The sequence below is a fragment of the Poecilia latipinna genome, unplaced genomic scaffold (genome assembly GCF_001443285.1).
Source record: "Poecilia latipinna isolate Pla-1442-1.1 unplaced genomic scaffold, P_latipinna-1.0 Scaffold2767, whole genome shotgun sequence".
In the NCBI taxonomy this organism is placed as follows: domain Eukaryota; kingdom Metazoa; phylum Chordata; class Actinopteri; order Cyprinodontiformes; family Poeciliidae; genus Poecilia; species Poecilia latipinna.
Window position 1 is genome coordinate 47,955 of NW_015115383.1, and position 23,218 is coordinate 71,172.

Consider the following 23,218-nt stretch of genomic DNA (forward strand, 5'->3'; position numbering starts at 1 on the left):
TAATATTAATATTAATAATAGTCAGTGCAAAGTAGCCTGCAAATTTTTTGTTGGAGGGACCTGTATAAAGGATATGGGGGCGCTGGCCCGAAAAAGGTTGAGAAACTGATTTAGTTGGTAATGTTGCATGTTCTAAATTACTTGCAAAAACATTGACTGAAAGGACTCTTATTTAATGTTGAGGGATTTTTGCCTGTAAGGCAAACCTTTAGGGCACAGACATCTTACATTTTGTTTTGAAATGTACTGAAGTCTTAAGTTTGAGTGTTTAGCTAATTGTATTGTTAATTGTATTGTTAGAAGCAATTGTATGCATTATTCAAAGACACTTTTTATTAAACTGTGGCAATAGCAACGCTATAGTTCATTTCTATCACCAATATAAGTTTCAGGCTCAGGATGTTTTTTTACTTTAAGCCCTGCAGCCACTTCCAACTGTATTTCAACACAAATGGTTTATGTTCCTCTTCAGAGTCTGCAGCCTTGCTGAGCTCCTCTCCTGGCGTTTCCTCCTCAGCCTCTCCAACTTGCTCCTCTTCTATTGCCTCTGCTACTGTGTTTTCATTATTTACCTCTTCTGGGGTAAATAATGAAAACAGTCTCTGTAACTTGTTGATCCACCATGGTTTTGCTGTATCGCCTCTTTAATTGACGCACATGTCGGTCCGATGTTGTGGTGTTTACCTCGCAGTGACCCATATTCAGCGCTGGAACCCAGTGGATTGAGCTAATCCATTTCATACGTCGGTTTGCCTTTAAGAGGACATATCAGAACACACATCAGTATTAATGCTGTAAATTTGATTACACTAGAAAACTTAAATAGTTTACTTCACAATAATGGAATAACCTCGATGTACACTGACAAAACTCGGACTACGCTACATAAACAATATAAGCCAGACCTAAACAAGGTTGACCCACTTAAATGAACTCAACATAAACTGAACATGAGTACACCCGGACAAAACCATAGCAAAAAATTATGACGCAACACCAACAAAGCGAATTTAGACACTCACCAGAATGGAAATGTCTGGAGCAAACTTGTAGGCATCTGGGGATGTTTGAGAATGGACGTCTCACCGCTGATCCCAGGACATACGTTTTCTTTTCGTTAGCTCCAATAGCTTAGCCTCGTCTCATTGTTTCCAAGCAGGACAATAGTGAAACAAAAGTCAGTTTTCCATCTTTTTAACGTTTGTCGTGTGATCGGACATTGCATTCAATAACGCAGCAAGTTCGTACCATAGCTAAATTATTTTAGGTAACTTGGATTTAAAAAAGAATGTTCTTGTCGGCTATGTTTATGGACACCAAAGATGACGCTGATATCCCTCCGTCTACAGCAGTGACGTCACGTTCCAAAGCTCTATTAGCAAATGAGCATTTGCTAATAGGCCATCATCTCCTGCCATTGTAAAAAACTCTGAAAGAATTATTTTTGTAATAAATAAGAGACTTTGTTTTTTTCTCTCTTTGCCCACAGATTGTGTCATCAGCCTCAACTGATCTGCAGGATTATACCTATTATTTTGTACCTGCCCCATGGCTGTCCTGCAAACTGCTGCGATTGCTGCAGTGTTACCCTCCACCAGAAGATGGTGCAGTCAAAGGCCGTCTGGTAGAGTGTCTGGAGACTATCCTGAATAAAGCTCAGGAGCCGCCCAAATCTAAGAAGGTGCAGCATTCCAATGCCAAGAACGCCATCTTGTTTGAGGCTATATCACTTATCATCCACTATGACAGGTAAGTTTTTTTTGTTTTGTTTTGTTTTTGTTTGTTTTTTTTGCAGCTACATGACAGGAGATTTAAGGTAGCAGAAAGTTGGCTTATGGCTGTCAGGGTTGTAATAGTTTTGGGTTTTTCATTATAATTTAGTTTTATTTCTTTGTGACATGATGTTGCTGTGTGTGTGCGCGTGTGACCTGCCCCTACTTTACGCATTATGTCTAATATCTGTAGTTATAGCTTAGCTGTGCTGTTTGTGAAGCAATCATTTTTTTGTTTGCCAGTGAGCCAAACCTTCTGGTGCGAGCCTGCAACCAACTTGGCCAGTTCCTGCAACACAGAGAGACCAATCTACGTTACCTAGCTCTGGAAAGCATGTGTACTCTGGCCAGCTCAGAGTTCTCCCACGAAGCTGTCAAGACTCACATCGAGACCGTTATCAATGCACTCAAGGTGCTGCCTCACAGAAAAAATACTTATATTCATATCTATAATGGAGAATAGATGTGCATGGTGACCTTCAATTTATTTTCAATTTTTTTTCTTTTAGACTGAAAGAGATGTAAGTGTTCGACAGCGGGCGGCTGATCTGCTTTATGCTATGTGTGATCGCAGCAATGCTAAGCAGATTGTAGCGGAGATGCTGAGCTACCTGGAGACAGCGGACTATTCCATCAGAGAAGAGATGGTGCGTGTGAGACAATGATGCCCTGAAGAATTTGCGAATTGATGAAGCAGATTACCACCAACTATTCTCATTCACTTTGAGTCTAACACTAATGGGAATATATGAGTATTGTTAATTTTTTCTTCAGTGTGTAATCCATTAAGTGTTATCAGTGAAAGTAATCAAAGGTAAATGGTTTCAATAAAGGAATCATTTTATGTTAGTTATTTTGGCAGAATAGCAACATTTTTAAACACTCAGTTATGGCATTGGTGCCATCTCCATGTGGCTGGCACAGAGCAACAGTCTGTAGCTGCAGAACAAAACAACCCAAACAACAATCTTCCTGTGAGATTTTTTTTGTTATTCTAATTACAGGTTGCCTCTAAACATTATGTTCATACTTAAAGCATAGAAAAACAAGATTAAGATTTTTTTTTCCAAGAGAACGTTTTACTTTGGAGATATACGAATCCCTTACAATTTTATTAAGCAAGTCCAACATTTGGATATGTTTAATACTGTAGATGCAGTACTAAACTGCATCAACAGTAGCTGAAAAACTGTCGGTGCAGAGAGTGCAGAATGGTTGAAATCACAAGCAATTGGCACAATTCAATTGGAGTACGGAAACGACTAAGTGGATGGCGTCACATAAAATGTCGGCAGTAGTGATGCCAAAACTGAGAGTGGAATGTACACAATTGCCAAAACATTGACAGACTTGTACTGTTTCCATTTAGGTGCTGAAAGTAGCCATCCTTGCAGAGAAGTACGCTGTGGATTACTCCTGGTATGTAGACACAATTCTTAACCTCATCCGCATTGCTGGGGACTATGTCAGCGAAGAGGTTTGGTACCGGGTCATTCAGATCGTGATCAACCGAGATGATGTGCAAGGCTACGCTGCCAAGACAGTCTTTGAGGTACCTCTGCCAAATAATTTACCCACTGCAATATTTTATAGATGCACTAAGGTTTTGTGACCAACTTTTGTTCCAATTTTCCATGTCTAATATAGTCATGTGATCAGTGATGGCATAGTTACTTTGAAAAAGTAACTTTAAATACCATGGAGGGGTGGTGGTTAGAGCTTTCTGGAAACACTTGGGAAAAAAAAATCTTTTAGTTTCTAGTGTAAAATTTACATTTCTTAGTTTTGCTGTATAATGACCATTTTACCAGTGTGACAAGTGTAGTTCGCTGAAAGATTAGTTCGCTCTAATGAACTCAACATCCTTTTTTTTTTTTTATCCATCCAAACTGGAGTACTTTGATTTCTGTTTCTAAAGAAATGCATTTAACACTTTGCTTTTGCTTATAATGTAAATATTTATGGCACTGGACCTGTAGTTGTAGAGGCAACACTAGAAGTTAAAAAATGTTTCTTAGAGCAAACACAACTCGACATGCTCATCAGATGTTTAATAATGTATTGGTCAACGACTCTTCCATTCACTTTCAAACAACCAAGCTATCCAAAAAGCTCTTAAAATGCTTCAGTTTTAGCTTAAATATATGAGAGTGGAATGATTTTGTTGCAGGCCCTGCAAGCCCCGGCATGCCATGAGAACATGGTGAAGGTTGGAGGGTACATTCTGGGAGAATTTGGGAATCTGATTGCTGGGGACCCCCGGTCCAGGTACGTTCCAATTTGTACTGCTCTGTACACATCTGATATTTGAGGCTTAATGTTCACCTTGTTGTTGTTTTTTTTTTTCTCTAGTCCCCTGGTCCAGTTCAACCTTCTCCACTCTAAGTTCCATTTGTGCTCTGTGCCGACCCGTGCCCTCCTTCTGTCGGCTTACATCAAGTTTATTAACCTGTTCCCAGAAACAAAGGCCACTATCCAAGAGGTGTTGCGCTGCGATAGCCAGATCCGCAACTCGGATGTTGAACTGCAGCAGCGAGCTGTGGAGTATTTGAAGCTCTCTTCTATTGCCAGCACTGATGTCCTGGTAGTTCCAACCGCCCGCTTTGATCAAACTCAGCCGTGTAAAAGAATTCCACTTGCAAAGGTTTTGGTCTCCTTTCTCTCAGGCCACTGTTTTGGAAGAGATGCCTCCATTCCCTGAAAGGGAGTCATCAATTCTCGCTAAGCTAAAGAAGAAGAAGGGGCCGGGGGCAGTTTCTGTCACTGAGCTAGAAGACAGCAAAAGAGAGAGCGGCGAGTTGAACGGAGCAGGAGAACGGGGTCCGGACCCATCAGTCATGGCTGCCTCTAACGCAGTAAGTTCCCTCTGTGTTCTAAAATCCCCATCCCTGGTCAGACTGTGCTCTTAAGTCTCCATGTTTTCCAGTCTACCCCATCTCCATCAGCCGACTTGCTGGGGATTCGTTCTGCAGCTCCAGTTAGCAACGCTCCAGCCAGCGCAGGCAGTCTACTGGTGGATGTTTTTTCAGAGGCGGGACCCGCTGCATCTTCTGGCGCAGTGAACGATGACGGCTTCCTCAGGTGAAAATCCTACTCTGTTGATCAGCAGGTTCAGAATCGTCCAGATAAAGTCCAGTATGAATGACTGCACCTCTAGTTATTTGTGTCATTCATTTAATGACTGATTGGTCCAAGCTAGTCTGAAGGATTTAATCTTCTTAAGAGAAATGCACCATTGACAGTGTAACCAAGAAAGAAGCAGAATTCCCTCCAGTCAGGAGGGAATTACATGCTGCACATCTGTTTCCACTAAAAGGATTTCACTTAAAGCAGCACTCCGTTCTTGAAGAACAATGTTTTTTAGAAGAGCAAAATAACTTTAAAAAACTACAAATAGACAAAGAGATGTGCTTCTCTGTTTGCGTCACTCCTAACTACCCTTAGTATTCGTAAATAGCAGCTCTCATACTGGACCTGAATGGCCATCACACATACAGCACGTCATGTATTGTTGATGTTGACCAGTCTACAAGTACAGCTCCAAAAATGAGTGTCTGGAAAAAGTTAAAAAAAAAAAAAAAAAATCAGTCATTTCAGAAAGTGAAACTTGTAAATTATACATATTTTGTTATAGATTCATTACCAGTTGGACATAGCTGCTTTCGGTTGACTTGCTTTGTTCCTTCTGGTGTCTCTCATTTTCTTCTTGACCATTCTACATTGCATTTCTATGGGGTTCTGGCCTAAGCCCATTTGCTGGCAAGTCAAGCACATTTTTACTGTCACATTTTTCCTCCCACTCGACTTTCAATGAATATGCTTAAACATTTTTGCAATATCAAAAATGTTTGAGATTTTAATTGTGGTTTTTATTATTTGTAAGTTTTAATCATTAAGATTGCAAGACAAAAAGCTTAAAATGTTTCACTATGTAGTAGGAGTTGAACAACATATTTTTTTAAAAGTTGACTTCAACATGTTAAAAGTCGAGTCAACGTTGACTAGCTGCAGTGACATAGAAACGTAAGCGAAAATATTTCACAGCAACTTACAGGCTTTGTTAGGTAAATTCACAGCACATATTGAAGAAAACCTCCACTAATATTAAGCCTAAATCTGTTATGCAGAATTAAAAAAAACAAGAATCAGAACATTATCTCAGACTTCTTCATCAGCAGCAGAGCAGAGGTGGTCTGAAAGGTTGCACAAAGTAGAGCCTGACTTTTTTCCTGAACACCAGCTGGTTCTGATGATCAGGTATGCAAACCTTGCTAATCATAAACAAGATGAGCATACAATTTGACTGCAATTGAATTCAGCGCGGCCACCTGCTGCTCCCCTTTCCTGACGCGTAGCAGGACATTCCACTGACTTGGCAGCAGCTCGCTGACTTTGCAGGATGACCTGACATACAGACAGCTGCATAGCTAGCTTCTGTCAGATCCTCAGAATGCATCCTGAACTTCATTTCCAGATGTTGTAAAAGTGTTTTTTATAAAAGCGTGAAGCTGCCAGGTTAGAAGCTTCAACACAGGGTGATGCTGATCAGTTGGATGGATTAAAAGCGTGACCTAACGCATTGCTGCACAGTATTGCCCTAGTCTTTTTTTTAAATTATTAGTTATTCATTTATTTTTTTTAAGCACTAGTTGCCTTTCTTTGACAGAAATCTGACAGGAAGGGGGCTGAGAGAAGAGGGGCAGGAGAGAGAGACCTGGCCAAGGGAACAGAGCATGGGAGTCGAACTCTAGACTACTGCAGTTTACAGCCTTTATATGCAGGGTGCCGCGCGGACCTCTGACATGCAACGCCCCTAATCCGGGATAGCATTCTCTGGGGTTTGGGGGTTGCAAATGTAAATTTGGTAAATTTACATTTGCAAACAATTCAAACTGTTTGATGAACTCACCTAGTCCATCTGTCTTTTTTTTTTTAATTCAGTTTTGTTACGTGATTGCGACTGTCAAGTATCTCTGTAAAAAGTTATTGGAATAAGGACTCAACTAGTCAACTAGTGCAACCCCTACTATGAAGTAAATCTGAGTTCCAGTATTTCTGAAATGAGTGACAAAAGTAACAATATGCAAAAAAATGTTTACCTTCACTTGTAAATGGTTGTGGTCTGTTGGTGTTTATAAATTAGTGTGTTTGTGTTGGTTGTGTTGTGAATCTGTTGGCTCTGTATGTCTTTGCTTTATTTTCGTCTCATTCAGACCCGTCAACCTGAAGATTATTAGTCCAAAAGTCATTAAAGAACGAACTTCAAATAAGGTTTCCTCCAGACCTTCATTTATGAACCACTAATATTTTCATGAACCTTGCTCATTCAGGTGGTGTTGGAGTCATCTTATTATGCAGTCTGGTTCTAGATAGAAGTTAAATGAGCTGAAGGTTTAAAGCTAAAATCCAAACAGCCCACTGCCTGAACACTGCTGCAATCTAAAGTCTCTTAAACACAAGCTGTGGCTCTAATGTTTTAACCATTAGAGCTGCATGGATCAGACTCAGATTTCCAGTTTCTCGTTTTTCTAAAGCTTTGGCCTGATTTATTTAAAATTTTCTTTAAGGATTATAAATAATATTGTGAAGATATTTTGCTCTTGCCATTCTGTTGTGAGATATCATTAATTATATTTGAGGAACATATAAAGACATCATTTTAAAACTGATTGTCTTTGTTTCAAATTGACAAGCAGCTTAAAACAAAGTCTAAACAATTCTCCACCTTGAACTGACATTTTAAAGTCTTTGCCAGCTTATATTATTGATTTGGCATGATCAACAGGACTGTATGAGTTTCTATATGCAATCCTTTGGGATTATAAATCCTTTTTGTCATTGAGGCTGTTAACATTTCCAGATCCAGCCAGACTGACCAGCGGTCAGGGCCAGTCTATTTTAAATTCTGATTCTTTTCATCAACCAGTTCTTTATTCAGAAAATTAGAATCAAGTAAAATAAAAGCTTCTGTTTGTCTTTAGTGCTGGTTGATTGTGACACTGTTGGCTTTAATCAGAGACCTCTGATACTAGACTAGAATACTAGACTAGTGTCTCCTATACTGGCCAGAACGCAGAAATACCATCAACGTAAAGTTCTCGGTCAGGACTCTCATTTTATTTTTCTTCAACTTGAGGTCTTGTAAGGTAAACCTTAGGACAAAAGAGAAACTGTTCTGTAGCAATCTGACTGGAGGACTGATCACTGATGTATACTTCAGGGTTGGCAGATCTGTTACACTTGTTGATTCATTATCTTGCTCTGTATGTGACTGTCTTTCGTCTTTTTCTCTCCTTCCCCTTTCTCTTATTTCCCTCTTTGTGTGTGTGCGTGTGTTTTGACTTGACTGTGTGTCTGTTCCCTGTCCTCTATCGTGATTGTATACTGACAGAGATCTGGAACAAGCCCCTGAGACCTCCGATCCTCTTTTGGTGGAGGGTTCTGGTGACTCGGAGTAAGGTCCCTGTAGTAGACTTAATCAAGAAATACAAATGTGGCACCTCATCAATTCATATTGTTAAACTAGCCTGTATAATTATGCTGTCTTACTGAGGGGCAAGCCTTCCAACACATTAGCTTTATTTAGACACCTGACGTGGTGATGGTTTTTCCCTCTGAACAGCAACATTACCATAATCAGCTGTCATGAAAGAAAAGCTTTGGTTAATTGTTTTTTGTTGTACTTCTTTCCATTTGCCACATTTTGGACACCAGTTACAAAGTTTTTTTTTTTTTCTCAAACAATATACAGAAACAATATATGTACCAATATTTCTTTGTTACATTTGTGTTTTTTTTTTGTTTTTTTCAAATTTAAAGAGAAAGAGAAAGTTGATGGTGCAGGGAGTTTTGTGGAAAGTCGTGGTACATGGTAAAACACAATCTCACCAAGTTTTATTGGTCTAGTTTCTAGTCGAAATATCTTGGTTTTGTTTTAATTCAAGTGTGCTAATGTACAAGTCACTTTTCAGTATAAAATACAGGCTGGTTCTAAGTCAAGAAGTTTTTGATTTTGATGAAATGGTACTAGTTATAAGTGAAATAATCTGGTAGTACAACACATTTTTCTCATATTATAAATTACAATATGGCAAATACGAAAACACCCAATATTATCCATTCCATCATATTCCCCAACTGTTGTAGGCAGCTGCTGAAACTAATTAAGTAACTTGTAATCTAACAAAGTTGCTTTTAAAATCAAGTAATCATTAAAGTAATAAAGTTTAAGTTTTCAAGGAGTTAGCAAAGATGAAGTTACTTCTGTAAGGCAACTACAGGGTTTCCCCCAGAAAACTAGCTAAGCCCGGTGGTCAGGGCACCGAGACGGTCCACCAGCGGCCCACCGTGCTTTTGTATTAAAAGACGTTAAGTTAACAGGAAATGTAAAATATTACAGAGTAATTGTATATAATACAGGAAGACATTGTCAGTGAAATGCTATTTAAACCCACAACTGTGTAGTTGTGGGTTTATATAGTTAAATATAAAAGAAATACACTTAAAATTAAAGCTGCAAGCAGTGTTGGAGACACTTGCAGCTCAGTGCCGCTCTGATGCATTAGGCAGAATTAGTGACTCAAACAATATCTATTCCTTTCATTCATTTCCCACTTGCTTCAGCACAGCTGTAAAGCTTGAGAGACTTACCAGACATATGTAGAGTACATGCCAATGGGTTGCACAACTGTTCAACTAAATGGCTCCAATTATGTCATATTTTGGGTTAAAATGCTTTTACTAACAACCTCTGCATTTTATTCCCTTGTCCCTCTGTCTTCCCCTCCTGTGGCTCCTCTCGATTCTTCATTGCTGTCCTGTTAAAACAATGGCTTTGTGATCTCCCATCTCTTCTTCGTCTTGTTTTTGGATTATCCTGTTTGCTCGTCTCTGGGCTGCCTGTTCATCCTTGTGCTGTCCTGTGGTCTCTCAGCTCTGCTCCTCCCTCTGAGGATCCTGCTCCTCCTTTATCTGAAGCAGAGGAGCTTCTTAACAAGTAAGGTTGTCTTCCGTACATTTTGCAGTGTTCAGTAAGCAGCTTTTAGGCAGGGTTCTAACCCCTCTTTTAGATGCTTTGTTTAGCCAATATTCCACCACAACCTCACTTGTAATTCCAATTATGTAGTTTATGCCTAGTTCACCCGGCAAGATTTGCCCATTTTTGTCCAGCTTCTCCCCTTCAGACAATCTTAAGAACACCCTGATTATCAGGATGGTTCTTAGGATAACCTTAAGAGATATTCTTGGTGCGTTAAGAGTGATCTGATCCGATCAGAAGGACATCTGGACTGCATCAATCTAAAATGGGGGATATTCAATGTGTTGGTTTGGCTTGACCAAGAATGCAACATGTTGAATGTGACGTGCAGCTAATTGGAAAGCAAGGCAATATAAACACAGACAGGAATCCAAAACACAGAACAACTGTTATGGCTACTCTTTTTCTGGTGTTGCTATGGAAAAAAAGAAAAAAGCAGAACTCCTTTCATTTTCGTAGTGTAACAAGTTGAGCACCTTCTCGCAGCATCTCCATTTCTTTACTGCAGAGCTTTTTTTTTTTTCATCTTTTTTTATCCCTTAAAAAAACTTCATAATCAGTCTTCTACAGGATTTTCTATTAGACATCTCAACGTTGGTGAGTGCAATCGATTTGTGTGTGGCTGGAAACCACACACTGTATGACCAAACCTGTTGTAGCTAAGATTTTTTTTATTGTCACGTTTTAAAAATTCAGGTTTTGAAAATTTACAATTTTGAATTCTTGCCGTGTGAACCAGGCATTAGGACTGCACTTAATATCTCCTACTGGTCCATCCGGTTCCTGTCCAGTTTTAATTTCATATTTAAGCTGAAATTGATCCAAATCCTTTAAGGTAAAACAATAATTCTCACAACAATAATAATCATTTTTGCTTTAATTTCCTTCTATTTCAGTTGTTTGACTATTGTCAATTATTCAATTTGGTTTAGTGTAGATAAATAGCAACTGGAGGTATGATTGCCACATTAGTTTTTCTCTGGTGAACTGCTGTCTAAATGATTACAACATCCATGTCAGGGATACAATAAGAACAATTGGTGAAGTAAGCATGAAAGTACATTTTAACAAATGAATTGTTTCCCTCCAGGTTTGTCTGCAAGAACAATGGGGTTCTGTTTGAAAATCAGCTTCTGCAGATTGGCATAAAGTCAGAGTACAGACAGAACCTAGGTGAGTTTACTCTGCATCAATATGTGATGCTTTGTGTGTATTAACATGTTCCATCATATTGGGTAGATTGTTTTGCTGTCACCTTGACATCAATGGAACCCTATTGCTGGGTCGCAGATGACGTAGTACTGACGTCACACAATACAGATGGGGGTCAGGAAGTAAATGCAGACCATTTACATCTGTTGATCCAGCATCAAAATGCCTAAAGTATGTGTCTGATACCGTTGTTCCTACAATACTAAGGAAGAGAAAGATTAACATTATTTTTGTCTTCCGAAGGTAGTTGGTCACAAGGGAGTTGATTTTTAAAAACTTACCAAAGAAAGAAAATTGGGAAGAGGATGGTATCCCAAGGCCTACATCTATCCGACTCTGGTCAGATAGACACAAATATTCTAATTCTGTCAAAAGTTAACTGGATACTGGGTTAACATATGTTTTACTTTGGAAAAAAAATAGGATATGGAATACCCAGATCATGTAGGATACTCTGGGGTGTGTTGCACATGACAATCAAAAAGATGATGAGTACCGTGTAAAAATATTGCTTTCTTTAACTAAAAAAGTCATCACAGGATTATGGTACAAAGAAGAACCACCAGCTGTAAAGCAATTTGGGTTAACTGCAGTCAGACGGAATGCGTTCATAATAAGCTTGGTTTATGATGTTCCAAAAGCACAATCGTGGTCAAAATAATAATTTGACTCTTATATGTGCAGCTATCCAAAATGAGGATATGCGATCATTAGTAACATCAGCTCGGGGGAGAAAAAAAGTCAAACCCAACTTTGTGCAATTTTTGGGACCCTTTCTGCTCCACTGCTAACAAAGAAGTCCGAGATAATGTTCTGATTCTTGTTCTTTTAATTCTGTATTATTATACAGAATAAGTCTGTTGACTTATTATAAACTTTTTTTTTATTAATATTTGCTGTTAATTTTGCTAGTAAATCCTGAAGTATTAATGACGTCAGTGCGACTAGTCAACGTTCGCTTGACTTTTATCATGTTGCAGTCAACTTTAAAAACTACCCCAAGTCTACATACTGCAGAAAATGAAAATCTTTGCAAGGCTTCCTATGAATGTGTGGCTCAGTTAGTGTGTGAGACTTTGCCTGCTGAGTTTGAGTCTCTTTGTTCCCTCTCCATGTTAAGTGAATGTGTTCTCCTTCCTCAGGGAGAATGTACTTGTTCTATGGTAACAAGACATCAGTACAGTTCGCCAGCTTTACCACCACAGTGAGCTGTCCCGGAGAGCTTCAGTCTCATATCCTTGGAATAGGTTACCAGAATACACAAAAGCTTTTAATGCTTTAAATTAATTAACACAATTAATTGCATCTATTAAATGAACTAAATTCTGTCCATTCTTTGTTAAAGTTTCTGTAGAAGAAGAAAGCTGAAGAAGAGCATCCAGCTGAAACTGGATCATCCTCTCTTTACAAACACCCATATAAAAATGCCAGTTATGCTCCTCATATGTGTAGCTATCATTCTTCTCCATGTCAGGCTGACTCAAGTGTGTAGTTGGAAGTCCTTGACAACTGACTACAGCTCAATGTTCAGAGCAAACCAGTGGAACCTCTAGTGGAGGGTGGAGCACAAATCCAGCAGGTCCTGAACATCGAGTGCCTGACAGACTTCTCCGATGCTCCACTTCTCAACATCAAGTTCAGGTAGGCTTTGACTTCTTTTCCACTAGCCAGCAAACAGTCGCAGTTTGGTTTAAGTGTAGAAGCAAAAGCATTGAGAATGATAAAACTGTTACTCTTTAGTCATAAAATACAAATATTGTTGACCTGAAAATTGAAATCTGTGAAAGCAAAGATTTAGATTTACTGTTTTACATAAATGTCAGACATGAGCAGCATGCACTAAAATGGGTTTCATCTGCAACCAACTTGGTTGCATATATGACCTAATTTCCATCCAGTTGTCTTGTGAATTTTAAGCAAACTTTTGAAGTGTTGTCAAAATAAAAGAAAAAAAAAACAAATTAGGCTTGTTTCCATCTACTCGGTTGGAGTGAGTCAACCAGGCTACACGGGGCATAATTTTGTCAGTTGTTGATGCTATGCATGGCCGTGCATGGCCGTAAGGATGTAGAGGTTGTTAACTAGCATGGATGAGACATCTCAGAAAAACTGAGTTTTCTCCCCAGTAAATCTATGATGTTTTAAACTTATGGTGGTTGGGGGTTATTTCTTCTACTGTCAGATATGGAGGAGCTCTGCAGAACCTGACTCTCAAACTGCCGGTCACCATCAATAAGTTCTTCCAGCCGACTGAGATGGCCTCTCAAGACTTCTTCCAGCGCTGGAAACAGCTCAGCCAGTGAGTGTGTGATGGGTGTGGCTCGCTTCCCCAGGCTCTCCTGTCATATTGGCTATTAGCCTGAATCAATCTGTGATTTACATTTCAACTTTACCTCTGTGTCTCTTAATTACAGTCACTGCTGTTGCAAAGTTTTGCTGCTGTTTGATTCACATTGACTGCTAAATTATAGGCCTAAAAATATCCACCAACTGCAGCTGATCCAGAACGCTGCTGCTGGCGTTCTCTCTAAAACCAGGAAGATGGAGCACATCACCCCAATTCTAAGCTCCTTCCACTGGCTCCTTGTAATTCGGAGAATAGACTTTAAAATACTTGTGTTACTTTATAAATTATTGAATGGCTTAGCATCAAAGTACATTAAAGAACTACTGCTGTTGTGTCAACTTTCTGGACCACTCAGATCTTCTAGTTCTGCTCTACATCCTTGGAACCAGAACCAAACATGAAGAAAGCAGCGTTCAGATTCTGTGCAAATCCTGAACAAATGTCATGGGAAAACAGCTGAAACACTGAGTTCCTTTAAATTTAGACTGAAAGCATGCACTGTAAATGCAAAATTGAATTTAACTGGAAATAGTAAAATGACTTAAATAATTTTTCATCAAGTTACTATTAACACTCACTTTTAGTAAACTACTTGGAATTTGTAGTTGAAAAGTCTCTCCAACTCACTCTACTTAAATAAATAATAATAAATAATAATCTTTGTCATTATAAAACCATGCAATGGTTTACATAGATTATAATGAAATTAATGAAAATACTGCTACAGGGTATTTAATGCCCTTCTGGCTACCGGGTATAAACTGTCTTCAGTTTGTTAGTTCTTGCTTTAATGCTCCTGTATCTGCAGCCAGATGGCAGCAGCTGGAGCAAATTGTGACCAGGGTGTGAGGAGTCTTTTAAAATATTCTTGGCCTTTCTGAGGCAGCAGGACCTGTGGAGATCTTCAAGAGAAGGCAGAGAGCAGCCAATGGTCTTCTCAGCAGATTTTATGATTCTCTGGAGAGTCTTCCTCTGTGCTGCTGTGCAGCTGGGGAACCACACACAGAGACAATAGCAGATGATGCTTTCAATAGAGCATCGATAGAAGGACACCAGCAGTTTTTGAGAAATACTGTTCATTCTCAGAATTCTCAGGAAATGGAGTCTCTGCTGGGCCTTCTTTGCCACTTCAGCTGTGTTTACATCCCAGGCCAAGTTATCCCTTATGTGAACTCCAAGGAAACGGAAGTTTGACACCCTCTCCACAGGCTCTCCGCAGATGTTTAGTGGTTCAATGTCTCTTTTAATTCTCCTAAAATCCATTATGATCTCCTTGGTCTTGGCTGTGTTTAGGATCAAGTTGTTGTCAGTGCACCATTCTGTCAGTCGCTCCACTTCGTTCCTGTAGGCAGACTCATCGTTCCCCTCAGATGAGGCCCACTACAGTTGTATCATCTGCAAATTTAACGAGGGTGGTATTTTGATGGACAGAAACACAACCGTGTGTGTACAGCATAAAGAGCAGAGGGCTCAGCACACAGCCTTGAGGAGAGCCACTACTGATGTTGATGGATGAAGAGGTATGGGGGTCCATTCTGACTTTGTTTGTGATTCGTCAGGAAGTCCTTAATCCAGCAACAGGTGGAAGAGGGGATTCCCAGGTCTGCCAGTTTACGCACTAATTTGTCAGGGAGGATGGTGTTAAATGCTGAGCTGAAATCGATGAAGAGGATACGTGTGTAGCTATCTCGATGCTCCAGGTGGGACAAGACAGCATGCAGGACAATGGCAACAGCATCTTCAGTTGACCTGTTAGCTCTGTAAGCAAACTGGTGTGTGTCAAAGGTGTGAGGAATGAATGATTGAATATGACTGAACCAGTCTTTCTAAACAGTTCATCACCAATGGCGTGAGACTGGTCGGTAGTCGTTCAGGCAGGTGATGGGTGATTTTATTTTTTTAGGAATGGGAACTGATGGAGGATTTCAGGGAGGATGGGATTCTGGCTTGAGACAGGGACTGATTAAAGACCCCAGCCAACTGCTCTGCACAGTCCCTCGGCACTCATCCAGGAACACCATCAGGCCCCGCCTCCTTTCTGGGTTTGACAGATTGTAGCGAGCGTCTCACTCCTAATTCCTAATTCAGAGGTGCTTAGTTGCACTTCTTGATTAGAGACAGTTGTCATAGGAGGCTCGGACTCGAAACGAGCAAAGTGGTGGTTCAACTTCTCTGCTAGTGAGATGTCACCTTTGGCTGCTCCATGGTTGGTTCTATAGTTGGTGATGTGCTGGATTCCCAACCAAGCCTGTCTGTTGTTGTTGTTGTTGTTGTTGTTGTCCAAATGCTCTTCAATCCTCTCCTTGTAGTCCCTTTTAGCTGTTCTGATTCCTCTTTTTAGGTTGCTCTGTGCCAAGCTGTAGAGGTCCTTGTCCCCAGACTTGAAAGCAGCATTTCTTTCTTTAAGCAGCCACTGGACTTCTCTGGTCATCCATGTCTTTCTGTTTGGGAAGATCCTGATACGTTTTTTCACAGTAACAATGTCAGTGCAGGTTTTGATGTAACAAAGAACACTGTCAGTGAATAATTCCAGGTTTGTATGTTCAAAAATATCCCAGTTTGTTCTTCCAAAACAGTCCAGCTAATAGGCCAGCTAGTGATAGTTCTTATGGTGGAACGTTCAGATTTCCTCAGGGTGGTATATGCAGGAATCAAAAACAGTGACATGTGGTCAGACTGCATCAGGTGAGGTAACTGCTTGGTTCTGTTCTATAACCCAATTTAATGTTAGAGAAGACCTTATCCAATGTATTGAGTCCTCTGGTAGCACACTTTACATGTTGATGGAATTTGGGGAGGACTACCTTTAAGTTGACATGATTAAAATCTCTAGCAATAATGAAAACTGCATCTGGATAGCGGCTCTGTTGGTTATTAATGCTGTTATACAGTATTCTGAGGGCCAAATTTGCATTGGCAGAGGGTGGAATGTAAACGACAGTGATCATTATTACACTGAACTCTCTGGGAAGGTAGAAAGGTCTGCATTTCAAAGTCATATACTCCAAGTCAGAGGTGCACTGGCTGTCCACAGTCACAGTGTCTGTACACCAGGTGTTGTTGATATACACACAGACTCCTCCCCCTCTGCTCTTATCAGAGTCCACGGTCCTATCAAAATGCCGTGTCGTATAGCCTATTAGCTCAATGGAAAATGCTGGGAAGTGGAGGTTTATGAGGCTGTCTTGGTAGACTTACCAAAACTCCGGTTCTGCAGCCTCTCTTCTGTTTTCTTTCTTTGTGCCATCTGTGTGTCTTTGAATCTGGACTGGTAATCCATGGAGAGCCGGGAGTTCTTGCTATGTCCTCCAGGATGTTATGAGAGTGTACAAAATCAGCTGTACCACTCCGTTCGCAGCAAAGACCGATCTTCAGAAGAACATGCTTACTGTAGCGGTGGTTCATGTTTAGGCAAGAGGTGGTTCGCCCAACATAAAGTGAAATGATCCAAGTTAATACCACCGAGACGCAGGAAAAGTGCCGAGCCGCTGCATCTTAGTGCGTTGCCGTTACCGTTACTTGAGTTGGATTAATTTAGAAAAAGTAAGTCTTTGATAATTGTGCATTTTTAAGTACTTTTGCTCAATACTGCATCCATCAAAGTACAAATGATGAAGGGTTTTATGGCATTTGGCGAAATGCAATGTCTGCTACTGGTTTTCACAATTGACTGTATGACTGAACGATGTAGAACACTTTGATGTGCCTTGTTGCTGAAATATGAGATAGAAATAAACTTGATAATTAAATGTTTTTAAAATCTCTTCAGGCCTCAACAAGAAGCACAAAAGATATTCAAGGCCAACCACAGCATGGATACCGAAGTAATCAAAGCAAAGGTAGGGTTTGAAAGAAGTGTTTGAGATGGTGTAGAAAGGTACCCCTGGTTTCTTTAGAGTCATCTAAATCATGCTTTGTGTGTTAATGTTACTGCTCTGTTTGCTCACAGCTGCTGGGGTTAGGAATGGCCCTACTGGACAACGTTGATCCCAACCCTGAGAACTATGTTTGTGCTGGAGTCATCCAGACCAAGAGCCAGCAGGTCGGCTGTCTGCTAAGACTGGAGCCAAACGCTCAGGCTCAGGTATGGGCATCCATAATGTCACAGTCCTTTGGTAACCATGGAAACTCATGCTTCTCTTTCATATGACTGCTCTGATATGCTCACTGCAGGACAGTGGAGTCCAAAATGGGGATTAGGATCCTTTTGTGGCCATTGGAATAATTTGGTGTGCCCCCTGGCAGCAGTTTCAGAGTAGCTCAGTTTGACCTGCCAACAAAAATAGCTAAAGCAGATGGACAGTTTTTGTAATTTTTTAGAAGAGATTTGAAATTACAAAAGTGTATCTTTGTAAAAGGGAAATGTATGGTACATCTTTCATTTTACACTATCATGTTAAGTAGGGCCACAAACATGCAGTGATCTTTTGCTCAAAAAGACTTGTCATTAAATTTGGCTAAATAGGAATGGCAAATTTAAACACAGCAAGTATTTTCAAAACAACTTCTGAGGAGTGTTTTTTTTTTAAATTAAAATTACTTTTTACTCCTAGTTTAACGACTTTCTTCCATCAATATTGCATCTTTTCTACTAATATGACTTTGTTCTTGTATTTGAAAATGAAATCTCTCCTATTCTGTGCTCCGTTTACAATTGTGCTGTGTAGCTACTTCTACTGTTTTGAACAGGCAGTCTGTTGATTAGTGTGAACACTGCCACCACCTAGTGACTGGAAGCTTGTTCATCAGTTAAGCATGAATAAAGACAATTGTGAAGTCCTGCTTCTCCCCCCTCTAGTAATGTGTGTATCAAAGGAGAAATCGTTTAACCACTAAAATCTGATACCGCTCCATTTATGTTTACATTTTTGAAGAAGGAAGTTGTGCTGATCTTTTTCAGGAGTTTGTGTTGTTTCCTTCAGTTCTTGGTGCAGGGCCATCACAAACAAGAGGTTTGAGGGGTAGCTTTTTTCCAATTAGTTTGGATCGTTTGACACAGTTGCAGTGTGAGGGCGAACAACAACAGGAACAGCTGAAAATGTTACAAATGTTGCAATTTTGGTCCCCAATCGAACTGTCTAGCGGACTACGTGGTGTGAAAACATCCTTAACTGCCTGAGTTTGGATTGAAATTCAGAACCAGATAAAACCAAATATGAAATAATTAAATAAGGTAAGTTGAAATAGTAAAACTGAAAAAGGATGGAGGAGAGTAGGAGGCATCCCCTACGCAGGTCGTAATCGGTCAGTGGGATTTTGTCACAATGAAAAACCTTCTTGTTTGAATAAGCCTTGCATTTCCTTTTAAATCTCGTCATAACAGGGAAGTTTGTAGTTGTAACAAGATATTGCTCTTGAATTTATATATTTGATCTAGGAGTTAAAAACTTTTGTAAGGCTATTTATGTATTATTTAAGCTTGGCATTACAGGAGTTAATGTAGTGAGCCATATTTTTTGCTTTGCTTGATTGCAATGCAGCAGGAACACCCAACCATCCCCTATATTAGTTTTTTAGTCTTAAATTTTTTTCATGGTGGCTTTGAAAATTCTTAAATTTGTCTTGCTGAAACCTGCAGATACCTGAGACCGTAGTACCAGAGGGATCCCAGATGGGATCATGTGACCTGTTCCATTTTCTTCAGCTTGGTCACTGTATTCACCTGTGTCTTTACAGATGTATCGCCTGACTCTGCGCTGCAGCAAAGACTCCGTGTCCAAGCGTCTCTGTGAGCTGCTGGCCCAGCAGTTCTAGAGTCCAGGTCCTGACCAGTACTCCCACCATCCCCCATCCCACCAGCGACCTCTCTCTACAGCACCCCTCCCACACCTGTCCTCCTGCCTCCAGCAAAGAGTCTTTAAGTTGGGAGGATAAAAAATGGTGTAACCTACATAAGGGAAAGTGCTGTCGCTGCCTGCAGCAATATTATTGTCATTATCTTTGTCCCAGATTCTGATTCCAGTTCATCTTTTACTTGTTTATTAACATGATGCTACAATCTAGTTTTTGTTGGTTTACCTGTGTAGCTGGTGTGTGTATGGCCAGGAGTGTGAAAGACAGTGTTTGTGTGTCTTGTGGCTGGGGTCTCATTCTGCTCATCCTGACTGCTTTGGAAAAGATATGTGCAACATTCCTTGAAGACAAGAAGGAGAAGCTATTAATGGCGCACCCATACACTACTACTCCCAACCCGCACACACTATTCCCTGTGGTCAAAGCTGCGAAAGAAAAATCGAGCATTCCTGCCAAAAGAAAAAAATACACTTGACGTGTTGGGATCCTCCTGTTCATTCCTTTCATCCAGCCCTGCTCAGAGTTGACCCTTCATTTCTGTCAGCTTGTGCACTTGTTCTTATCGTGTATGTAAATATGTGCCAGTGAATCACTTTATTTTTGGACACATTCCCTTTGTTTGCTGAAGGTTAACAGAACGGACACTAGAGTGCATAGATGAGACAGTCCTATTCACCGTACAGTTCAAGGAGGCAGAGAGGAAGTTTATTGCCCCCATCTCATCACTGCTGTCTTAAATCTTGTAGAGGTGGAACTTTATTTTAGAGAGAGAAATAAAATCTCCCGTTTGTATTTTTGCTTTTGCAGGAGAGATGTGTGCAGACGAGGGAGAGGTGAGGTCCCATTTTACTCCTCTGTTTGCGGATGTGACACTTTGTTGAAGGAAATATGGATTACTACTCAAACATTTACATGGAGGATATTTTTTTGTTTTGAAACGAAGCCCTGTATCGGCAGCCCAGTGTAGTTAGAAAGATGGGGCTCATCTACATTTCCACAAGTCCATAATTCTGCTCATCAGCAAATCCTGCTCAGATGGATTTCTGCTGTTTAATGGGATGTGGATCCAACCACTACAATACATATTTGTGAAGTTTAGATTGCTTTATCAGCTCTGCTCCAGGATTCCTGTCACTTTGAAGCACTGATGTTGTGGAGAGGACAGGATGTGAGACACCCCAAAGTCCTTTCCAGCTTCAGGGGAGTTGGTGTGTGAGTGTGAATGATTGTATGTGATAGTAAACAGGTGGGGGGGTGGGGGTGGGCTTAAAGACATTTCTAACACATGGTCACATTACATTCTGTGACTGCACAGCAGTTGCGGGACATTGAACTTTGTAGTGGAAAATTTAGTCATTTTTGTGAGTGTGTAAGTGAGTTTGTGTGTCTATGCAGTATCCACTAGCTAATGCAGCCTCATGTATCGATGTTAAGAAGCTGTCCAATACCTGTGTTTAGACTTAAGAGTTACTCTGTAATGGAAAAATGTGAAGTAAAACTATGCCATATATCCGACTACCTGTCTCCTCTCTTTCATTACAGTCATAACTACACTGTTTGACTTCAAAGTTTTCAGACTAATTTCTTTCAAAATAGTATAAACTGATACAAGAAAACATGCAAGCAGTTTTAGGCCTATTCCGCTTGTGTAAAAATGAATACTTCATCACCCTATTTTAACTATAGTGTACAAAATATAAAGTTTTTTTTTTTTGCCAAAATATCTTGAAATTTTTAGGAGTTTGGACAAATGGCTAACTCTGCAAAATGAAGTGATAGTATTACTTGGACACTGTTCAAGCCAAATTAAAATACAATCTAATGCAAACAAGGTGTCTCACAGCCTGTCACAAACTCCACATAATCTTCATATAGAGATATATTCAACAGTTTTTGAAACGATGGCAGTTAATCTACCCTGTGATATTTCTACTGCTGTTCCAACAAAAGGACCAGCTCCCCTCTGAGGAAGATATTTCTTGTGGTGCTTCTGCCCATTTCTTAAATTTCTGCAAGTCTTTTGCAGTTGGCTTCAAACGCCAACTGCAGCATTCAGCATTCACACTTTTTCACATTTCACAGGAAATGCAACATTTCTAGTTTCCTTTGTTTTTGATAGGTCTGCCTTTAAGCCATTAGTAAACACATGTCCAACTTGGTTCAGTCTGAACTTCAGGGTTGAGTCTTAGGTTTACCTCTCTGGCTCAGTTGAGTACTTTTCTTAGGTTGGCAATCATGATTCTCAATGTCCTTGCCACCAATGAGTATGTTGTCCACAATAATGGCACTGGGATATCTAGCAAAAATTTGTTCCATGATGTCCTGGAACACCTCACTCGCAGAGCTCATCCCAAATGGCATCCATAGAAACCTGTAACAACCAAAATGGATGCTTAAAGTGGTGAGCAGGGATGAATGGCGGTCCAGTGAAATCTGCCAGAAGAAGTTCTTGGCATCTAAAACTCAAAATACACCATTAGACATCCTACCCTACCCAATATAAACATATACTGTTTGCATTGGGTGATGTGGTCTTTTGAGAACAGTTGAGGTCTGAAACTCAACATATTCTGATGCATATTCTGATCTCGTCTTTTTCATTGGTGGCAACCATGGATGATTCTTGTATCCTATGTGACACGGGGCAAAGAACCCAGATTGTGACTGAGGACGTGGCCATAAGCCAACTGAAATAATATCAATTGGCCCAGGGTCTCCCAATTAACAATACCCAGGTGGGTCTGGCTTAGAATGATGAAACAGAAATAGTATACAAAATATAGATAGAAGTACTTTATTTATGTAGAAACACAAATTAATGACGCAAAATAATGTTAGACAAAAACAAATCCCACATTGCCTCAACCCAGTCCTATAAGGATGTGCCCCATAAGCTAATTCACAAAAAAAGGAGATATAAACTGTTGTTCTGGTTCTGCACCGTTTGTGCTACAACTCCAGCTCTAGAAGATGACCTATTAATTGATTAGCTGAGAGCATCTAAACTACCAAACAAATACACTTTGGTGAGAGCATAATAACACAACAGCAGCAATCTTAATCAGCCACACAACAGGTACATTCAGACGCTGCAGTGAGAAGCCACTGAAATGCATCCAGTAGCACAAATAGCAACGATCCAGATCTTCTTGCAGCAACCTGATGAGCCCGGCGCCACCGCTCATCCAAGATCCAACTGCACACACTCTTAGATTGGCGTGCACACCCGGTGCCTATATACACTAATGAGCCCGACAAGGCTGTGAAACTGAAGTGAAGGTGGGGAAACGGGGCCTAGATGTATTCAAGGGGTCAAAACGGGTGGGAATTTACAGTCATTTTATGTAAACCATGTTTTCCACGTAAGCATCTTTTAAAGTCAACCAGTGGTTGCGGAGCGCTCATAGTCCGGGAGAGAGTTCCAGAGACGGGGGGGCAGCCACAGCGAATTTTGTTTGCTGAGTGTCACAAGTCCCATTTCCAGTGAGGCACTTAGTCCAAGTAGTGGTAATACAGTCTCATGGATAATGTAGAAAGGTACAGTACATTGTTTGGCCCATAGATATGGTAGCATAGGCTAACATATCCAGCAATTTCAATCTTACTACCACCACATGCTATAAGATGGGTGGGTTTGCTGCAGGACTTCAGTTGTTCGTTTTGTCTTACATGTTCAAAAGTCTCTGCTGAGAGGACATTGCATTTGGCACTTGTGTCTAACTTCATTTCAACTGCAGTGTCATTAATTCGTATCGTAACAAGGACCTCATCTTTCCATGACTTTGTGTGATGGTTGAATCAACAGGTATATCCAGTGTAATGCCATTGACAGAAAATCTCATTGTCACTTGCTTCTGTGTTTTTAGTGTCCACCTGGTGGACAGACTTCCTTTTTCTTTGCCTGTCAAGCTGTGGCGTGGACCTGCAACACTTTCTAAAGTGGTTCATCTTCCTACATCCATTACACTGTTGACCAAAAATAGGACATTTGTGCTTTTTTGTCACAAGACTACCACCACAATTACTGCAGTCAGTAATAAACTGTGTGGTTTTATT

The 23,218-nt window shown here is 40.2% G+C and overlaps 1 protein-coding gene and 1 long non-coding RNA gene across 4 annotated transcripts in view; one reads left to right on the forward strand and one right to left on the reverse strand.

The window, feature by feature from the left end:
- Positions 1–16,650, reverse strand: part of LOC106939077 (uncharacterized) — a 23,322-nt gene extending 6,672 nt beyond the window's left edge. Inside the window, exons 1-3 of the long non-coding RNA XR_001422753.1 lie at positions 16,639–16,650; positions 5,680–5,685; positions 5,208–5,211 (exon numbers count right to left, since the gene is read on the reverse strand). This is a non-coding gene — a long non-coding RNA (uncharacterized LOC106939077). The remainder of the gene's footprint in view (positions 1–5,207; positions 5,212–5,679; positions 5,686–16,638) is intronic.
- ap2a1 (adaptor related protein complex 2 subunit alpha 1) overlaps positions 1–19,620 on the forward strand; it is a 50,032-nt gene extending 30,412 nt beyond the window's left edge. The window contains exons 7-23 of one of the 3 annotated variants that reach the window (XM_015021358.1): positions 1,490–1,749; positions 2,016–2,184; positions 2,282–2,419; positions 3,142–3,324; positions 3,943–4,040; positions 4,125–4,356; positions 4,439–4,627; positions 4,699–4,853; positions 8,164–8,226; positions 9,706–9,768; positions 10,901–10,983; positions 12,165–12,254; positions 12,540–12,663; positions 13,205–13,321; positions 17,139–17,208; positions 17,319–17,453; positions 19,046–19,620. In XM_015021358.1, the coding sequence (XP_014876844.1) occupies positions 1,490–1,749; positions 2,016–2,184; positions 2,282–2,419; positions 3,142–3,324; positions 3,943–4,040; positions 4,125–4,356; positions 4,439–4,627; positions 4,699–4,853; positions 8,164–8,226; positions 9,706–9,768; positions 10,901–10,983; positions 12,165–12,254; positions 12,540–12,663; positions 13,205–13,321; positions 17,139–17,208; positions 17,319–17,453; positions 19,046–19,123 (2,247 nt within the window). In that variant the 3' untranslated portion in view covers positions 19,124–19,620. The remainder of the gene's footprint in view (positions 1–1,489; positions 1,750–2,015; positions 2,185–2,281; positions 2,420–3,141; positions 3,325–3,942; positions 4,041–4,124; positions 4,357–4,438; positions 4,628–4,698; positions 4,854–8,163; positions 8,227–9,705; positions 9,769–10,900; positions 10,984–12,164; positions 12,255–12,539; positions 12,664–13,204; positions 13,322–17,138; positions 17,209–17,318; positions 17,454–19,045) is intronic. The other 2 variants (XM_015021359.1, XM_015021360.1) reach the window with 2 other exon arrangements.
- Positions 19,621–23,218: the final 3,598 nt, after the last annotated feature.